Here is an 18,697-nt window from a genome sequence, read left to right as displayed (position 1 = left end):
GTTTGGTCCGTGTGTCCGTTCTTACCATCAGCGTTTGGCCCGGGTGTCCGTTCTTACCATCAGCGTTTGGTCCGTGTGTCCGTTCTTACCATCAGCGTTTGGCCCGGGTGTCCGTTCTTACCATCAGCGTTTGGTCTGTGTGTCCGTTCTTACCATCAGCGTTTGGCCCGGGTGTCCGTTCTTACCATCAGCGTTTGGCCCGGGTGTCCGTTCTTACCATCAGTGTTTGGACCGTGTGTCCGTTCTTACCATCAGCATTTGGCCCTGGTGTCCGTTCTTACCATGAGCGTTTGGTCCGGGTGTCCGTTCTTACCATCAGCGTTTGGCCCGGGTGTCCGTTCTTACCATGAGTATTTGGCCCGGGTGTCCGTTCTTACCATCAGCGTTTGGTCTGTGTGTCCGTTCTTACCATCAGCGTTTGGCCCAGGTGTCCGTTCTTACCATCAGCGTTTGGCCCGGGTGTCCGTTCTTACCATCAGCGTTTGGCCCGGGTGTCCGTTCTTACCATCAGCGTTTGGCCCGGGTGTCTGTTCTTACCATGAGTATTTGGCCCGGGTATCCGTTCTTACCATCAGCGTTTGGTCCGTGTGTCCGTTCTTACCATCAGCGTTTGGCCCGGGTGTCCGTTCTTACCATCAGCGTTTGGCCTGGGTGTCCGTTCTTACCATCAGCGTTTGGCCCGGGTGTCCGTTCTTACCATCAGTGTTTGGACCGTGTGTCCGTTCTTACCATCAGCATTTGGCCCTGGTGTCCGTTCTTACCATGAGCGTTTGGTCCGGGTGTCCGTTCTTACCATCAGCGTTTGGCCCGGGTGTCCGTTCTTACCATGAGTATTTGGCCCGGGTGTCCGTTCTTACCATCAGCGTTTGGTCTGTGTGTCCGTTCTTACCATCAGCGTTTGGCCCAGGTGTCCGTTCTTACCATCAGCGTTTGGCCCGGGTGTCCGTTCTTACCATCAGCGTTTGGCCCGGGTGTCCGTTCTTACCATCAGCGTTTGGCCCGGGTGTCTGTTCTTACCATGAGTATTTGGCCCGGGTGTCCGTTCTTACCATCAGCGTTTGGTCTGTGTGTCCGTTCTTACCATCAGCGTTTGGCCCAGGTGTCCGTTCTTACCATCAGTGTTTGGCCCAGGTGTCCGTTCTTACCATCAGTGTTTGGTCCGTGTGTCCGTTCTTACCATCAGCGTTTGGCCCGGGTGTCCGTTCTTACCATCAGCATTTGGCCCTGGTGTCCGTTCTTACCATCAGCATTTGGCCCTGGTGTCCGTTCTTACCATGAGCGTTTGGTCCGGGTGTCCGTTCTTACCATCAGTGTTTGGCCCGGGTGTCCGTTCTTACCATCAATTTGATCAGTGTTTTTCACAGAGTAATAAAGAAATAAATTACAAAGCTTCTTCTATACTATACAATATTAAACACATAAAGCACACGGCTGGTACACGGATGCCGTCCAAGTATTGTATGTCTTTTGCATGTACAAATAGACTTGTGTTGGCCTTTGTCATCCGGGCTGTTGGGAAAAAAAAAAAAAAAAAAGGATATTTCTCCTCGGGTTTTGCACAGACACACGGTCCATGAAAATACACGCCCATGTGAACAGACCATAGATTATAATGTGTACATGTTGTATTCGTGAAAAATATTTATTTTAATAAAAAATGGCTGAAAAATAGTCTATCAAGGATGTAAAAACAGACACGGCTATGTGAATGTAGCTTTGCCATACTGGGCTTCCAATCAGGTCCATGGAGCAGGGGTGGACAATTAATTTTCCCAAGGGGCCACATAAGAGACAGAGATTGTTGTGGAGGCCGAACCAATAGACTGAAATTAATTCTGCTCAATATTAACATTAATTATTCATATTACCGGTAATTGTATCAAAATATTGAGCAGAATGAAGGATGCTGACATCCTTATATACTGTAAGAGCCCCCTATATATCGTAGGAGCCCATACACAGCCCCTTATATACAGTATGAGCCCCTACATATCCTCCTATATACATTATAAGCTCCAAAATAGCCCCCTGTATACAGTATGAGCCCCCACATAGCCCCTATCTAGTGTGAGCCTCCCCCATAGCCTTCTATATACAGTATGAGCCACCACATAGCTCCCTATATACAGTATGAACCCACCACATAGCCTCCTATATACTCAGTATGACCCCACACACTATATACCGTAAGAGAGCCCAGCTTCCTATATGCAGCGTGAGCCCCCACATAGCCTCCTATATAAAGTATGAGCCCCATATAACATGAGCCCTCACATAGCCTCCGATATACAGTATGAGCTACCACATAGCCTCCTATACAGTATGAGCCCCCACATTGCCCCTATATATAGTAAGAGCCCCCCACATAGCCTCTCTGTATACAAGGAGCCTTCACATAGGCTCCTATGCAGTCGCCTTCCATATACAGGTCCTTCTCAAAAAATTAGCATATAGTGTTAAATTTCATCATTTACCATAATATAATGATTACAATTAAACTTTCATATATTATAGATTCATTATCCACCAACTGAAATTTGTCAGGTCTTTTATTGTTTTAATACTGATGATTTTGGCATACAACTCCTGATAACCCAAAAAACCTGTCTCAATAAATTAGCATATCAAGAAAAGGTTCTCTAAATGACCTATTACCCTAATCTTCTGAATCAACTAATTAACTCTAAACACATACAAAAGATACCTGAGGCTTTTAAAAACTCCCTGCCTGGTTCATTACTCAAAACCCCCATCATGGGTAAGACTAGCGACCTGACAGATGTCAAGAAGGCCATCATTGACACCCTCAAGCAAGAGGGTAAGACCCAGAAAGAAATTTCTCAACAAATAGGCTGTTCCCAGAGTGCTGTATCAAGGCACCTCAATGGTAAGTCTGTTGGAAGGAAACAATGTGGCAGAAAACGCTGTACAACGAGAAGAGGTGACCGGACCCTGAGGAAGATTGTGGAGAAGGACCGATTCCAGACCTTGGGGAACCTGAGGAAGCAGTGGACTGAGTCTGGTGTGGAAACATCCAGAGCCACCGTGCACAGGCGTGTGCAGGAAATGGGCTACAGGTGCCGCATTCCCCAGGTAAAGCCACTGTTGAACCATAAACAGCGGCAGAAGCGCCTGACCTGGGCTACAGAGAAGCAGCACTGGACTGTTGCTAAGTGGTCCCAAGTACTTTTTTCTGATGAAAGCAAATTTTGCATGTCATTCGGAAATCAAGGTGCCAGAGTCTGGAGGAAGACTGGGGAGAAGGAAATGCCAAAATGCCTGAAGTCCAGTGTCAAGTACCCAGTCAGTGATGGTGTGGGGTGCCATGTCAGCTGCTGGTGTTGGTCCACTGTGTTTCATCAAGGGCAGGGTCAATGCAGCTAGCTATCAGGAGATTTTGGAGCACTTCATGCTTCCATCGGCTGAAATGCTTTATGGAGATGAAGATTTCATTTTTCAGCACGACCTGGCACCTGCTCACAGTGCCAAAACCACTGGTAAATGGTTTACTGACCATGGTATTACTGTGCTCAATTGGCCTGCCAACTCTCCTGACCTGAACCCCATAGAGAATCTGTGGGATATTGTGAAGAGAAAGTTGAGAGACGCAAGACCCAACACTCTGGATGAGCTTAAGGCCGCTATTGAAGCATCCTGGGCCTCCATAACATCTCAGCAGTGTCACAGGCTGATTGCCTCCATGCCACGCCGCATTGAAGCAGTCATTTCTGCCAAAGGATTCCCGACCAAGTATTGAGTGCATAACTGAACATTATTATTTGATGTTTTTTTTGTTTGGTATTAAAAAACACTTTTATTTGATTGGTCGGGTGAAATATGCTAATTTATTGAGACAGGTTTTTTGGGTTATCAGGAGTTGTATGCCAAAATCATCAGTATTAAAACAATAAAAGACCTGACAAATTTCAGTTGGTGGATAATGAATCTATAATATATGAAAGTTTAATTGTAATCATTACATTATGGTAAATAATGAAATTTAACACTATATGCTAATTTTTTGAGAAGGACCTGTACAGTATGAACCCCCACATTGGCCTCCCATATACAGTATGAGCCCACCACAAGGCCTCTCTATATACAATGAACCTCCACATAGCCTCCTATATACACAGTATGAGTCCACACACAGCCCCCCTATATACCGCAAGAGCCCCCACAAAGCCTCCTATATGCAGTATGAGCCCCCACATACCCTCCTATGCAGTATGAGCCCCAACATAGCTCCTTATATACAGTATCAACCCACCACATAGCCTCCTATATACTCAGGCAGCAGGACCCCACACACTATATACTGTAAGAGAGCCCATACAGCTTCCTATATGCAGCGTGAGCCCCATATAGCCTCCTATATACAGTATGAGCCCCCATATAACCTCGCTGTATACAATGAGCCCTCACATAGCCTCATATATACAGTATGAGCTACCACATAGCCTCCTATACAGTATGAGCCCCCACATTGCCCCCTATATATAGTACGAGCCCCCCACATAGCCTCTCTGTATACAATGAGCCCTCACATAGGCTCCTATGCAGCGTGAGCCCCTACATAGCCTCTTATATACAGTATGAGCCCCACATTGCCCTCTATATATAGTATGAGCCCCCCACATAGCCTCTCTGTATACAATGAGCCCTCACATAGGCTCCTATGCAGCCTGAGCCCCTACATAGCCTCTTATATACAGTATGAGCCCATAGTATTCTATACAGTATGAACCTCCACATTGGCCTCCTATATACAGTATGAGCCTTCCACATAGCCTCCTATATACATAGGAAATACAGGGATATTCTTGAGCAAAACCTGTTTCAGTCGGTCAGTGATTTGAGACTGGGATGGAAGTTCACCTTTCTACAAGACAATGACCCAAAGCATACTGCTAAAGCAACACTCGAGTGGTTTAAGGGGAAACGTAAATGTTTTGATGTGGCCTAGTCAATGCCCAGACCTTAATCCAATTGAGAATCTGTGGTCAGACTTGGAGTTTGCTGTTCACCAGAGGAAACCATCTAACTTGAAGGGGCTGAAACAGTTTTGACTTAAGGAATGGGCAAAAATCCCAGTGCTGACATGTGGAAAGCTCAAAGACTTACCCAAAGCAACTTGCAGCTGCCCCAAAACGAGGCTCTACAAAGTACTGACTTTAGGAGGGTGAATAGTTATGCACAATGAAGTTTTCACAAATGTTGTCCTATTTGTTGTTTGCTTCAGAAGAAAAAGAAAAATAAATGTTCACAGTTGTAGCCATGTTCTTTACTTGAACTGATGAAAACCCTAAAAAAAAAAACAGTGAAATTCCAGGTTGTGAGGTAGCAAAACAAAAAAATGCTACGCCACTGTACAGTATGAGATCCACAAAGCCTCCTTTTATACAGTGTGAGCCACACACAGCCTCTTATACACAGAATGTGCCCCACATAGCCTCCTATACAGTGTGAACCCCACATAGCCTCCTATACAGTGTGAACCCCACATAGCCTCCATATATAGTGAGCCTCACATAGCCTCCATATATAGTGTTAGCCCCACATAGCCTCCATATAAGGGCAGCACGGTGGCGCAGTGGTTCAAACCCCACCAAGGACAACATCTGCAAAGAGTTTGTATGTTCTCTCCGGGTTTGCGTGGGTTTCCTCTGGGTACTCCAGTTTCCTCCCACATTCCAAAGACATACTGATAGGGAATTTAGATTGTGAGCCCCAACGGGGACAGCAATGATAATATGCGCTGTGGAATATGTTAGCGCTATATAAAAATAAAGATTATTATTATATATACAGGGTGAGCCCCACATAGCCTTCATATATACAGTGTGAACCCCACATAGCCTCCATATATAGTCAGTTCTTGTCTGTTCATGGGCCACACGAAGTGCCAGAGGGATGGATTTGGCCCACGGGCCGCATTTTTTCTTGGGTCTCGAGCTAGTATAGCTCAGGACTGTGGAACAGTAAACAGTGAGTGAACAGTCATACCAAGGGCGAACAGATCATTGTTGCAGGGCCTCAGGAGAAAAGGACACTAGAACCGCCAAAGCAGCAAGGAGCTTCAGTCACAGCAGTATTGGATTGCAAAGGGCCCATATACTGTTCTTACACAGGCGCTCTTTTCTGTGTCCACCACTGCACCATACAATCATGTATTTCAGACATATCCCACCATACCTCATTAATATTGCATCTGGTGTTTTTTTTCAGCCTGATTGCATAAGAATAAGGCATTTTGAGGGGTACAGCATTGTAGACCCCTATGTGCACCATATTACATGCTCCAAGGCTGCATTATGGCTGCTTGCACGAGTCCGGACACAGATCATTAGGGTGAGAAATGCAATTATAAACATATCGTCTTATCACTAGAACAGTGCAGGCAGTGGATCCATGTAATTCTACAGATATCCTCATGCTCTTCACTAGTGGTTCACATCTCCTTGGAGCCGCCTGTCATGAAACTACTAAGATAATTTATTTCAGTTCTTCTATACAAAAAGTGAAACTCATAATATATAGAGTCATTACAAACAGAGTGATCTATTTCATGTGTTTATTTCTGTTAATGTTGATGATTAGGGCTTACAGCCAATGAAAACCCAAAAGTCATTATCTCAGTAAATTAGAATAATTAACATAAAACACCTGCAAAGGCTTCCTAAGTGTTTAAAAGAGTCCCTTAGTCTGTTTCAGTAGCTCCATAATCATGGGGAAGACTGCTGATGTGACAGATGTCCAGAAGGCAGTCATTGACACACTCCACAATGAGGGTAAGCCACAAAAGGTCATTGCTAAAGAAGCTGGCTGTTCACAGAGTGCTGTATCCAAGCATATTAATGGAAAGTTGAGTGGAAAGTCTGGTAGAAAAAGGTGCACAAGAAACCGGGATAACCGCAGCCTTGAAAGGATTGTGAAGAAAAGGCCATTCAAAAATTCTGGGAAGATTCACGCCGAGTGGACTGCTGCTGGAGTCATTGCTTCAAGAGCCGCCACATACAGACGTATCCAGGACATGGGCTGCAAGTGTCGCATTCCTTATGTCAAGCAACTCATGACCAAGAGACAACGCCAGAAGCGTCTTACCTGGGCCAAGGAGAGAAAGAACTGGACTGTTGTCAGTGGTCCAAGGTGTTGTTTTCAGATGAAAGTAAATTTAGCATTTCATTTGGAAATCAAGGTCCCAGATTCTGGAAAAAGAGTGGAGATACCACAATCCAAGCTGCTGGAGGTCTGGTGTGAAGTTTCCACAATCAGTGATGGTTTGGGGAGCCATGTCATCTGCTGGTGTAGAGCCAGTGTGTTTTATCAAGACAAAAGTCAGCGCAGCCGTCTACCAGGAAATTTTAGAGCACTTCATGCTTCCCTCTGCAGACAAGCTTTTTGGAGATGGAAATGTCATTCTCCAGCAGGACTTGGCACCTGTCCACACTGCCAAAAGTACCAATACCTGGTGTAAAAACAACAGTATCATTGTGCTTGATTGGCAGCAAACTCACCTGACCATAATCCCATAGAGAATCTACGGGGTATTGTCAAGAGGAAGGTGAGAGACACCAGACCCAACAATGCAGACGAGCTGAAGGCTGCTATCAAAGCAACCTGGGCTTCCATAACACCTCAGCAGTGCCACAGGCTGATCGCCTCCATGCCACACCGCATTGATGCAGTAATTGATGCAAAATGAGCCCGGCCCAAGTATTGAGTGCATTTACTGAACATACTTTTCAGTAGGCCAACATTTCGGATTTTAAAATCATTTTTCAGGCTGGTGTTATAAAGTATTCTAGTTTACTGAGATAATGACTTTTGGGTTTTCATTGGCTGTAAGCCATAATCATCAACATTAACAGAAAAAAAACACTTGAAATAGATCACTCTGCAATGACTCTATATGATATATGAGTTTCACTTTTTGTATTGAAGAACTGAAATAAATTAACTTTTTGATTATTCCAATTTTGTGAGAAGCACCTGTATATACAAGAAAATAGAAGGAAAAAATGTTGGAAAGCATTTTTTCCATTTTTTTTTTCCAGAAAATAGAGCCGGATTCATTTAGTTGTCACCCTGACCAACTTGATCTGCCTCTCACTAGCCACTGGGGCATGAAATAAGATGCCAGAAAGACTTGTGTAGGGGTTAGATGAGCAATGTGTGTTGAAGGCCAGGAATCCAGGGCCGCTACTGGTGTTAATAAAGAGATTTGTCTTCATTTGGCAGTGCTGTCTGAATGTGGATGAATATTTGGGCAGCGACTATGGAGGAAGGGGGGATGGGGGAGCAATTGACGGAGATTCCGGTACTCAAATAGGAATGAGTCACCGAAATCTCTATAGAAAAGTGCAGAAAACAGATTCCAATACATTGAGCAAATATAAATTATTCAGCCGCCTTATGTGGTTACAAAGCTGTTTATGCCGATCCGAGAAAGCTTGCCGACAACCGCGAGTGTGCCGCTGAATCCTCAGTGGGGGTTGTCACTTCAGTCCCTGACAGGTACATTGGACATTCTGGATTCTAGAAAAACTGGTTGATATCAGCTAGAGAAATGGTTTCTAGAAACGGGCAAGTAAAACATTAAAGGAAGTCCTCTACTTCGATAACCCTGTGCCGCTAGAAGGGTAAATTTAAAATAGGATGAACACTGATTGCTCTGCTGCTTAAAACCGCAGTGATCAATTGTGATTGGTGGTAAAGAAGAACCTGACAGCTACAACTCAATTCCTCCGCAGCACCACTGCAGGGGGAAGTAAGTATTACACATCCCGGGTCTTCCAGAGATAGAGACGCTCTTAAGGGCTTCAATGGGGAACATGTTTATATATATATTATAGATCAGTAACCAAAGGAAAAACAGCAGCAGCACAGCCAAATGTCCGGAGATATTCACGGTGCTCAGCACTGAAGCATTAGGAAGTCCGCAGCAAGGGCAGAGGTGCACGCGTGGAGTAAAGTATCAATCATGTGGAAGAAGAAACAATAAACGCGGCAGCACTCACCGATCTTTTTAGTTCAAGTGTCCTTTATTGAAACACGCAACAAGGCATCTTCACGGCTCGGGGGAGTAGAAGGAGTGAGGAGTGTGACGGGCGAGACAACGGCCGTTTCGCGCTACACCGAGCGCTTCTACGGGACCCGTAGAACGGCCGTTGTCTCGCCCGTCACACTCCTCACTCCTTCTACTCCCCCGAGCCGTGAAGATGCCTTGTTGCGTGTTTCAATAAAGGACACTTGAACTAAAAGGATCGGTGAGTGCTGCCACGTTTATTGTTTCTTCTTCCACATATATATTATAGAGGATTCCTCATTTTTCAAGTCTATAATGAGATACAAGGCGAATCTTAAAAACAAAAAGCACCAGTGTTAAGATACAATAATGAGAAATTAGCAGACTTTGGGTACGTACATTCAAGCCCAGGAAGCAGATGTTTTTCTGCATTATAGGGACAATGCAATAGGCATCCTATTCATATAAACATCTGTAAAACGATCAACCCCTGGAGAGAAGAAGATCCGGAGAGTAACAGCAGGGATTTTTATACACACCAACGCGTTTCGGCACCTTTTTCAACATTAGTTTTTCTACCTTGAGAAAGGGGATGAAACACGTTGGAGTGAATAAAAAAACCTTGCTTATACTCTCCAAATCTCATCCTTTCCATGAACGGCACCCTCACATTGTGATAATCTCTACTTTATAAAACTACTATCTGGACAACACTCTACCCCAGCGGGCGGGGCTACAGAACATCAGGCTTCTACAGGTGTTGTTTCCTTACACAACTCCTTCCGGTGAGTGCTACCATCACCCTCATTGCCATTTTGTTTGTTTCGTTACTGACCTATCTAAGCACTTTTATCCCATTCAAGTTTTCCCAAAAGGACAGTGTTGGCATCCAACGGGTAAATGGGACCCTATGGATAAATTTGGTGTATACTCTGCAACAGCAGCTCTCCTTTATAGCGAGTCTCTGAGCACAAAATGATTGTTCAAACTAGGCAGAGGCTGAACAGTTCAGTGAACCCTCCCACCTATTCGGTTTCCATCTATCTCCGCTTGCCTCTTCTTTGAGTGACAGCTCTAGCTTGACAAGAGCCGGAGGAGGAAGGACACCGATTGAAATCAAGTGGGTGGGATCGTGCACTTAACTGCTTGGCCACGTCAAAGGTGCACCGAGTGCCTGCGTTTGGTTTGAAGAGTCATCTTGTGCCAAAAGTTCTTGGCGTGCCCACCTATTTGGTAGACTAGAGGATTACCACCCAAGTATGGGCCTGAGAATTGTCTTAAATACAAGTGATGCACGTCAGTCTTTGGTGTGCAGGAGTTGTAGAGCAGATACGATTAACTATTCAATAAAAGGAGATGAGTTAATAAATTTTTAATTTGGGATGTGCCATCAGTGATTAGAATTATAATACTTATGGAATTCAGACGAGAATGGCGTTTTTGTACTTGAACTCATCCAACATGCTCAGATGACATTTCATCAACAGCAAAGGTGCAGCCATAAAAAGGGCAGCGGAGTTATTCCCTTTAGTAAATAACATTCTGTTTGTAGCTGCCACAAGGGGGAGCTCACTGCATACATAATTATATAGAGCGCAGACAAAAGGGTGCAGGAGGCTTGGCTGCTTGGGGTAAAGGTCAGAAGTCTCTTAATTCTGCAAATTCCCAAACATTTGAGCAGTATAGGTATATAACACTGATTCAGAGAGAGCACTAGCCACTTTAGCCAACCAACCAGTGTGACCTGGGATTTTGGATGGTTCTGACTGGAGCAGGGCATAGTGAAATCAAGAACGGCTGGGATTTTTTTGGGCATCTACTACATTATAGGATGGGTTCACATTTAGCAAACCAAATTACATGTTTTAATAGTACATGTTTTAATAGTAGGGGTTTATTAACTACAGGCAAATGTTTACAAAACCACCTGGCACATGCCATAACTGTTATTCTTAACTGGAGTAAGTGCCGCTGTTCTCCTGAATCCGGCGATGTTTTTCCTTTGTTCCTGCGTCTCTCCATTCTCGAGATATGGCCTCCTCTTCCCAGTATATAATTTTTAGTCTTTATAGCCAAGTAGGAGTGGTCACCATCTCTTTTGTTGTCGCCTCCTTAATAGCCATGCCCACTTGGCTAGCAAGACTAGATTTTCTCACACTGAAGAGGAGGCCATGTCTCAGGACTGGAGAGGCGCAGGATCATACAAAAAACAATGCCGGATTCGGTAGAACAGCGGCATTTACACCAGGTCAAAAAATTACATTTTTAAGTAACAGGTTTCTTTTAAAACACCAAGGATAGAAAGGCGAGCTTCTTGTGAAGTAGCGTCTACCTGCCTTTATCTGTGTGTCTGAAACCCCACTCAGTGACAGAATTTGTAAAGCAGATCTTAAAGCTTGTGCAGTGGATGTGATGGCTCTAATTAACCCATAGTAAGAAAATGTGGAATCCCCTTTAAAAAGAAATTTGACGGCACAATAGTAACATAGCAAGACCGAAAAAAGACATTTGTCCATCCAGTTCAGCCTATATTCCGTCAGAATAAATCCCCAGATCTACGTCTTCTAAAGAACCTAATAACTGTAAGATACAATATTGTTACGCTCCAGGAAGACATCCAGGCCTCTCGAACCTCTCGACTGAGTTCGCCATCACCACCTCCTCAGGCAAGGAATTCCAGATCCTCACTGCCCTAAGGGTACCGTCACACATTGAAATTTCCATCGCTACGACGTTACGATTCGTGACGTTCTAGCGATATCGTTACGATATCGCTGTGTCTGACACGCTACTGCGATCAGACACCCTGCTGAGAATCGTACGTCGTAGCAGATCGTTTGGAACTTTCTTTCGTCGCTTGATCACCCGCTGACATCGCTGGATCGTTGTGTGTGACAGCGATCCAGCGATGTCTTCGCTTGTAACCAGGGTAAACATCGGGTAACTAAGCGCAGGGCCGCGCTTAGTAACCCGATGTTTACCCTGGTTACAAGCGTAAACGTAAAAAAACAAACCGTACATACTCACCCGTCGGTGTCCTTCAGGTCCCTTGCCGTCTGCTTCCTGCTCTGAGTGCCGGCCGGAAAGTGAGAGCAGATCACAGCGGTGCTGCGCTCTGCTCTCACTGTACGGCTGCACTCAGAGCAGGAAGCAGACGGCAAGGGACCTGAAGGACACCGACGGGTGAGTATGTACTGTTTGTTTTTTTACGTTTACGCTGGTAACCAGGGTAAACATCGGGTTACTAAGCGCGGCCCTGCGCTTAGTTACCCGATGTTTACCCTGGTTACCCGGGGACTTCGGCATCGCTCCAGCGCCGTGATTGCAACGTGTGACCGCAGTCTACGACGCTGGAGCGATGATTATACGACGCTGCGACGTCACGAATCGTGCCGTCGCAGCGATGAAAATTTCAATGTGTGACGGTACCCTAACAGTGCCCTGTGTTGGTGGAAAAACATTCTCTCCTCCAGACGCAGAGAATGCCCCCTTGTGACCATCACCTTCCTTGGTATAAACAGATCCTCGGAGAGATATTTGTATTGTCCCCTTATATACTTATACATGGTCATTTGATCGCCCCTCGGTCGTCTTTTTTCTAGACTAAATAATCCTAATTTTGCTAATCTCTCTGGGTATTGTAGTTCCCCCATCCCTTTTATTAATTTTGTTGCCCTCCTTTGTACTCACTCTAGTTCCATTATATCCTTCCTGAGCACCGATGCCCAAAACTGTACACAGTACTCCATGTGCGATCTAACCAGGGATTTGTACAGAGGCAGTATAATGTTCTCATCCTGTGTATCCAGACATCTTTTAATGCACCCCATGATCCCGTTTGCCTTGGCTGCCGCTGCCTGGCACTGGCTGCTCCAGGTAAGTTTATCATTAACTTGGATATGGGCAGCACGGTGGCTCAGTGGATAGCACTGCAGCTTTGCAGCGCTGGAGTCCTGGGTTCAAACCCCACCAAGGACTACATCTGCAAAGAGTTTGTATGTTCTCTCCGTGTTTGCGTGGGTTTCCTCTGGGCACTCCGGTTTCCTCCCACATTCCAAAGACATACTGATAGGGAATTTAGATTGTGAGCCCCATTGGGGACAGCGATGATAATGTGTGTAAAGCGCTGCGGAATATGTTAGCGCTATATAAAAATAAAGATTATTATTATTATCCCCAAGTCCTTCTCCATGTCAGGTTTACCCAGTGGTTTCCAGTTCAGTGTGTAATGGTGATATTGATTCCTTCTTCCCATGTGTACAACCTTACATTTATCATTGTGAAACCGCATCTGCCACCTTTCGGCCCAAGTTTCCAACTTACCCAGATTCACCTGTAGCAGAATACTATCTTCTCTTGTATTGACTGATTTACATAGTTTGTATCATCTGCAAATATCGATATTTTACTGTGCAAACCTTCTACCAGATCGTTAATAAATATGTTGAAGAGAAAAGGTCCCAGTACCGACCCCTGCGGTACCCCACTGGTCACAGTGACCCAGTTAGAGACTATACCATTTATAAACAACCTTCGCTTTCTATCACTAAGCCAGTTACTTACCCATTTACACACATTTTCCCCCACACCCAGCATTCTCATTTTGTGTACCAACCTCTTGTGTGGCACGGTATCAAACGCTTTGGAAAAATCAAGATATACCACGTCCAATGACTCACCATGGTCCAGTCTATAGCTGACCTCTTCATAACAACTGATTAGATTGGTTGGACAGGAGCGATTCCTCATAAACCCATGCTGATATGGAGTTAAACAGTTATTCTCATTGAGATAATCCAGAATAACGTCCCTCAGAAACCCTTCAAATATTTTACCAACAATAGAAGTTAGACTAACTGGCCTATAATAGAATAATACAGAGACGCTCGGAGTGGCCGAGTTCATCTTATTTATGTAGAAGCCTCTCGATTCTTTAGAATGACATAATTCTCTACATTCGACAGGGATCCTTTACAGCAGCATCATTCAGAGTAAAACCAATGTCAGACGTTTCTAGAAAACATTAATAATTATGGTTGTCCTAAAACAAATATAAAAAAAAAAAAAGAAAAAAAAAAAAGAGAAGTTCGATAGGGAATGAACGGTGAAGACGACATGGCGTTTCCTGAATGGAAGAGCTGTGGGATTTGTAGCCATTGCTCCACTTTGTCCTCACGGATACAGAGAAGGCATGCCGCTGACCGGGTCATGGGCAGCTGCTGGCTAATCTGGTGTTCGTTGGTCACCGAGACATTCCCAGCTTTTCATACAGGGGTTCCCTCTAGATGAGGAAGCAGAGGGTTTCTTCCAGGGTCTTTCCCCTCTTCCTTGCCCTCTGCTTTCAGCCATTCCATCTTCTGCTGGTGTTGCCGGATTGCGTCGGCCACGCGGGCATCAATCATGGCTTCTGTTAAGATGCCATCTTCTGAGGCGTACGCGGCAGCCTGGAATACAGACAATACTGAAAGTTATACAACTAGAAGGAAAGCAGATCCACAAGAGTTCTAGAAGACAGACGCGAACGTCATGTGGGAGGGGAATGCGGTTACAAAGGAAACTCCGGAGAATCCTGTAGAAACATAAAACCTATAGGTAGCTGTTGGCCTATTTACATTTAAAAGGGGTTCTCCACATTGAGAAAACCCTATTTGATAGAAGGCTCCCAAAAATTCTGATCATAAGGTGATTCCTCTGCTGGTTCACGTTAACAATCATCAGTAATCTGTGGGAAAACCAGGTGGTAAGTGTGAAATTTCTCTGCAGCGCTTCCACAGGGGAAATTAAGTATTGCACAGTGTCTCCCAAAAATGTATTCCTTTTCTGTGTAAGGCCTCATTTAGGGCATGTGAACAGAGTCTTTTTATGGAGTTTTTGGACAGGAAACTGAGCAGAAATGTTATATTTTTGAGTAGGATTTGGGGAGTTTCCACTCACAGTTTTTTTTAGTAGTTTTTGGTGCAGAAACTTACCAAATACTCCCCATAAAACTTAAATTTTGGCTTTAAAAACTCAGCAAAAAGACTGCGTGTGCACAAATTCAGTTTCCACTCAGAAAAATTCCTCCCAAAAAAAACTCGGGTGTACACACCATTAGACGCCAAGTGATTTTTTTTTTTAGAATGCAAACAAAAAAAAACCCCAACAACTTTGATTTACATCAGACTTTTGGATCAGATTTTATTTTTTTTTTGCATACGGGACATTTTCTTGAGCTTCTCATCTCAAACAATAATGAAAATTGAACAGCACTCGGATGCAACTAGGATGGTATAGCGATGGCCAATTAATTTATTTTTTCACGGACTTGCATTAGCGAGTTTGGATCACTGGTTTATCCGTGTTTTGGTGTGGACCACTCGTTTTGCAAAAATACACAGACGTGTGAACAGCCCCAAAGACCAGAATGGGGACGAGTTCTATTTGTGAAAAATCTGGATAGAACACATACGTAAAACCATACGTGACGGCCCAGTATCCATCTCCTTTTGAAGTCCTGACATGAGACACATGGTCCTTTAATCAGCCCTGTGCTCTGACGCTTACCTGCAGGCGGCGCTGTGCTGCCAGCATCATCTTGATGCGGAAGTGACGTGACGGCGCAACGCACAAAGTCGATGCAATGAATTGTATCTGCGTCTGAATAATTCAGTGGTGGTGCAGGGAGCCAGGAGGGCTCTCTGCACAACACCTTATGCCCTTGCTACCATTTTGGAAAGAATACCAGAATCCCATCAAAATGCAGAATTTTAAGAAAAGATGCTCCAGAGTGATCATTAATGCTACATTTACACGTAAATGTTAATCGCTTCCATCTTTTCTGCGTAGACGCCATTAAAGCAGACTTCCGCTTTGCTATCGTCTTTTGCACTCATTTCTTCATTGTATACCAAATACATGTCACATCGGCACGCACCAATTCTCTGACGGCTTTGCTGACGCGTCCTTTCTCCATGGGATGTATTTCGTTAATATATATAAGCGTCTCTCTTCACTTCCCCCCTAATGTCAATGGTGCGGGGGCTGGGAGGGGAGGCTCGTGCTGACTGCGCGCGTTCAGCTTCGGGTCACGAATGTTATAGAAATGAAGTGACAAGTCTTCCCGAGCTGAAAATAGGTGTTTGTATCCAGTGTAGTGTATCGGCTTCATGCGTGATCGGTTACAGCAGGAACAAGGACCGTGGAGCCGATGCAGGCTCGGGTAACATTATACTGCAACCAGACGTGAATGATCACGAAAAGTGCATACAAGGTGGAGATACTATGGGATTCCCCATACTTTTTTTTTGTGGCTAGGAAACACGTACAGCAGTCCCCGACCTCCAAAGCCAGGGTCCTAGAAATGGGGAGCTCAAAGGGACATTTACATGTTCCTCGAAAGTCAAGCAGGGGGACTAAGATGGTGGTGGTGGGGTGACCAAGCAGGAGTAGAGCTCCATCAGCAACTTTTAATTTTGGCACCAACTGATCTACTAATTTAATTCTTTACAGTCTGGCAGCAGTTAAAAGGGGTATTCCTACCTTGAAAAATGTATAGAATATCCACACGACATCAAAATTAACAAAACAGGTATCCAGCTACCGCCAAAAACATGTTATCGTAAATCCATAGATGTAAAAATCAGAATACATCAAATAGAAACACTTGGCCTAAGCTCTTAGTTATAGCCAATGCTCGAAACGCGTAGGACAAGTCTTTCTATTTTATCTATTCTGATTTTTAAAGAATATCAATAAATAATGGTCTTAAGATGATGAGTTTTTGGTGGTAGCTGGATACCGGTTTCATTCATATTGACTGTTCTATCTAGGAACCGGACCTAGGATTCTTTCCATTGAGGATAAATGTCCACACTGGGGAGCAGATGTGAACTTTCCCAATTTTTCATATCTACAAGATATGCCCTAAATGTCCAATAAAGGAAGGTCTCACTTGACTCCACCTTGAGAACAGGTCCACCTTGTGCACACTCGGGAGTTGAGTAGTGGCCGCGCATGCGCAGCTCTCTCTATTGATTTCAATGACAGATTGAAAAATTGCTCAACATTTTTCAGCGGCAAAATTTGGACCTTCTTTATGGAAACATGAAACTGCTGCACTTTTACTTTGAGAATGAGGACTGCCTTGTACGACTGTGAGCAGAGAAATGGCCGCGCATGTGCAGCTCTCTCGATTAATTTGGAGTTCCGAAAACTGCAGAATACTCTTGTTCTGTCATTTTTTTGGAACATTTATACAAAGTATTAGACAGCGCCGTGGATGCCAGGCCATCACTGTACCCACAGCCGACCAAGACGAGACCCTGTGCGAGACATAAGCAGTGGGTATGTCTAAATGTCTCACACAGATCAACGACTTTGGGCTCTTGTCTTGATGTGTGACGTAAAGGGATAGTCTAAAAAACCATGGCTTGTTTCATCCCGGCACAGTGCAGGTTACTTAAGAAATGGCCATAGATGAGCCGTGTTTGCTGGCTCCGCAGTAAAGCGGTCATGTTTTTTTTAATCTTAAGGTGCTCATTATCAGCCTCTGTATAGTCGAAAAGAATGAGGGAAAGGAGGCAAAAACCTCTCTGACCACAATTCTAGTTCAGAAACATGGTTGTCATTTTCTGTCCATTTAACGAATATTTTAATTGCTCCGGCACAAACGTGTGTCAATTCAGCCCCTTCTATGGATGGAGGACACCAATCTGGAAAGGAGGACATCAAACAAAAGGTTTGTCCTCACCAAATTATTTAAAGGTGATAAAATGGAGTAATAAACATCACAATGATACCCTACGGTCATAGGGTCTCGGATTAGTGATGAGTGAACATGCTGGGATAAGGTGTTATCCGAACATGCTTCTGTGCTGAGCGTCTTTGGCGTGCTCGAAAAATATGTTCGAGTCCCCGCAGCTGCATGTATCGCGGCTGTTAGGCTATCCCTGCATCTGTCGAACAGCTGTGAGAAAAGTAAGAGCGGGGACTCGAACATATTTTTCGAGCATGCCGAAGACACTCGGTTAGCACCCAAGAATGGTCAGATGACACATTATCCCAGCACGGTCACTAATCACTATCTCTGATGACTGTGGTGTCCTCAATTTCAAGCTATTAGTCAAATCGTGATTTTTAAGACCGGAAGACCCTAAAGGGGTTAACGATGGGGAAATAAGCTGAGCCGGCAGTAAAAGTGAAACACAAGCTCATGAAATTGAAGCCCCATTTCTATTCATGAATGCCGAGACGTTGGAGCATTCGCATCCGACAGCCATTAAGCGAGAGCAGTTTGACTTCGGCAGCTGGCAGGTGAAAGGCCCATCCTCCCCGCAAACTGCTTTTTGAGGGATTTTCCAGCGCAGCGGCCGTGTAATGCAGATTAACTGGAGAGGGAGAAGTTCTGCGTCCTCTCATCTCTGGCTGAAGGTCAAAAGGAACGAGGAGAAGCATTGAAAGAACACAAGAGAACTCAACATCGAGGAATTCAGGGGTAACTGGGACACAACGTCGATTCAACCTTCTAGTTACAGCTATGTAGGCTGCTAGCAGATTAGACATGGCCTCCATCGAGTCAAAATTTCATGCAGAAACTACAACATATCCAAACAAGAACCTAAAAAACCCCTAAAAGTGCAGCAAAACCAACACCACAGTGTGGAACAATGTCTTGAGACTCATTTCTGATGG

The 18,697-nt window shown here is 44.5% G+C and overlaps 1 protein-coding gene across 1 annotated transcript in view; it reads right to left on the bottom strand.

The window, feature by feature from the left end:
* Positions 1 to 13,923: 13,923 nt before the first annotated feature.
* Positions 13,924 to 18,697, bottom strand: part of ATAD3A (ATPase family AAA domain containing 3A) — a 54,862-nt gene continuing 50,088 nt past the window's right edge. The window contains exon 16 of the mRNA XM_077250147.1: positions 13,924 to 14,472. Within this exon, the coding sequence (XP_077106262.1) occupies positions 14,293 to 14,472 (180 nt within the window). The 3' untranslated portion in view covers positions 13,924 to 14,292. The remainder of the gene's footprint in view (positions 14,473 to 18,697) is intronic.

This window comes from Ranitomeya variabilis, chromosome 4 (genome assembly GCF_051348905.1).
Source record: "Ranitomeya variabilis isolate aRanVar5 chromosome 4, aRanVar5.hap1, whole genome shotgun sequence".
Lineage (NCBI taxonomy): Eukaryota > Metazoa > Chordata > Amphibia > Anura > Dendrobatidae > Ranitomeya > Ranitomeya variabilis.
The sequence above is the reverse complement of the archived record's forward strand: the minus strand, read 5'-3'. Positions and strand labels throughout refer to the sequence as shown.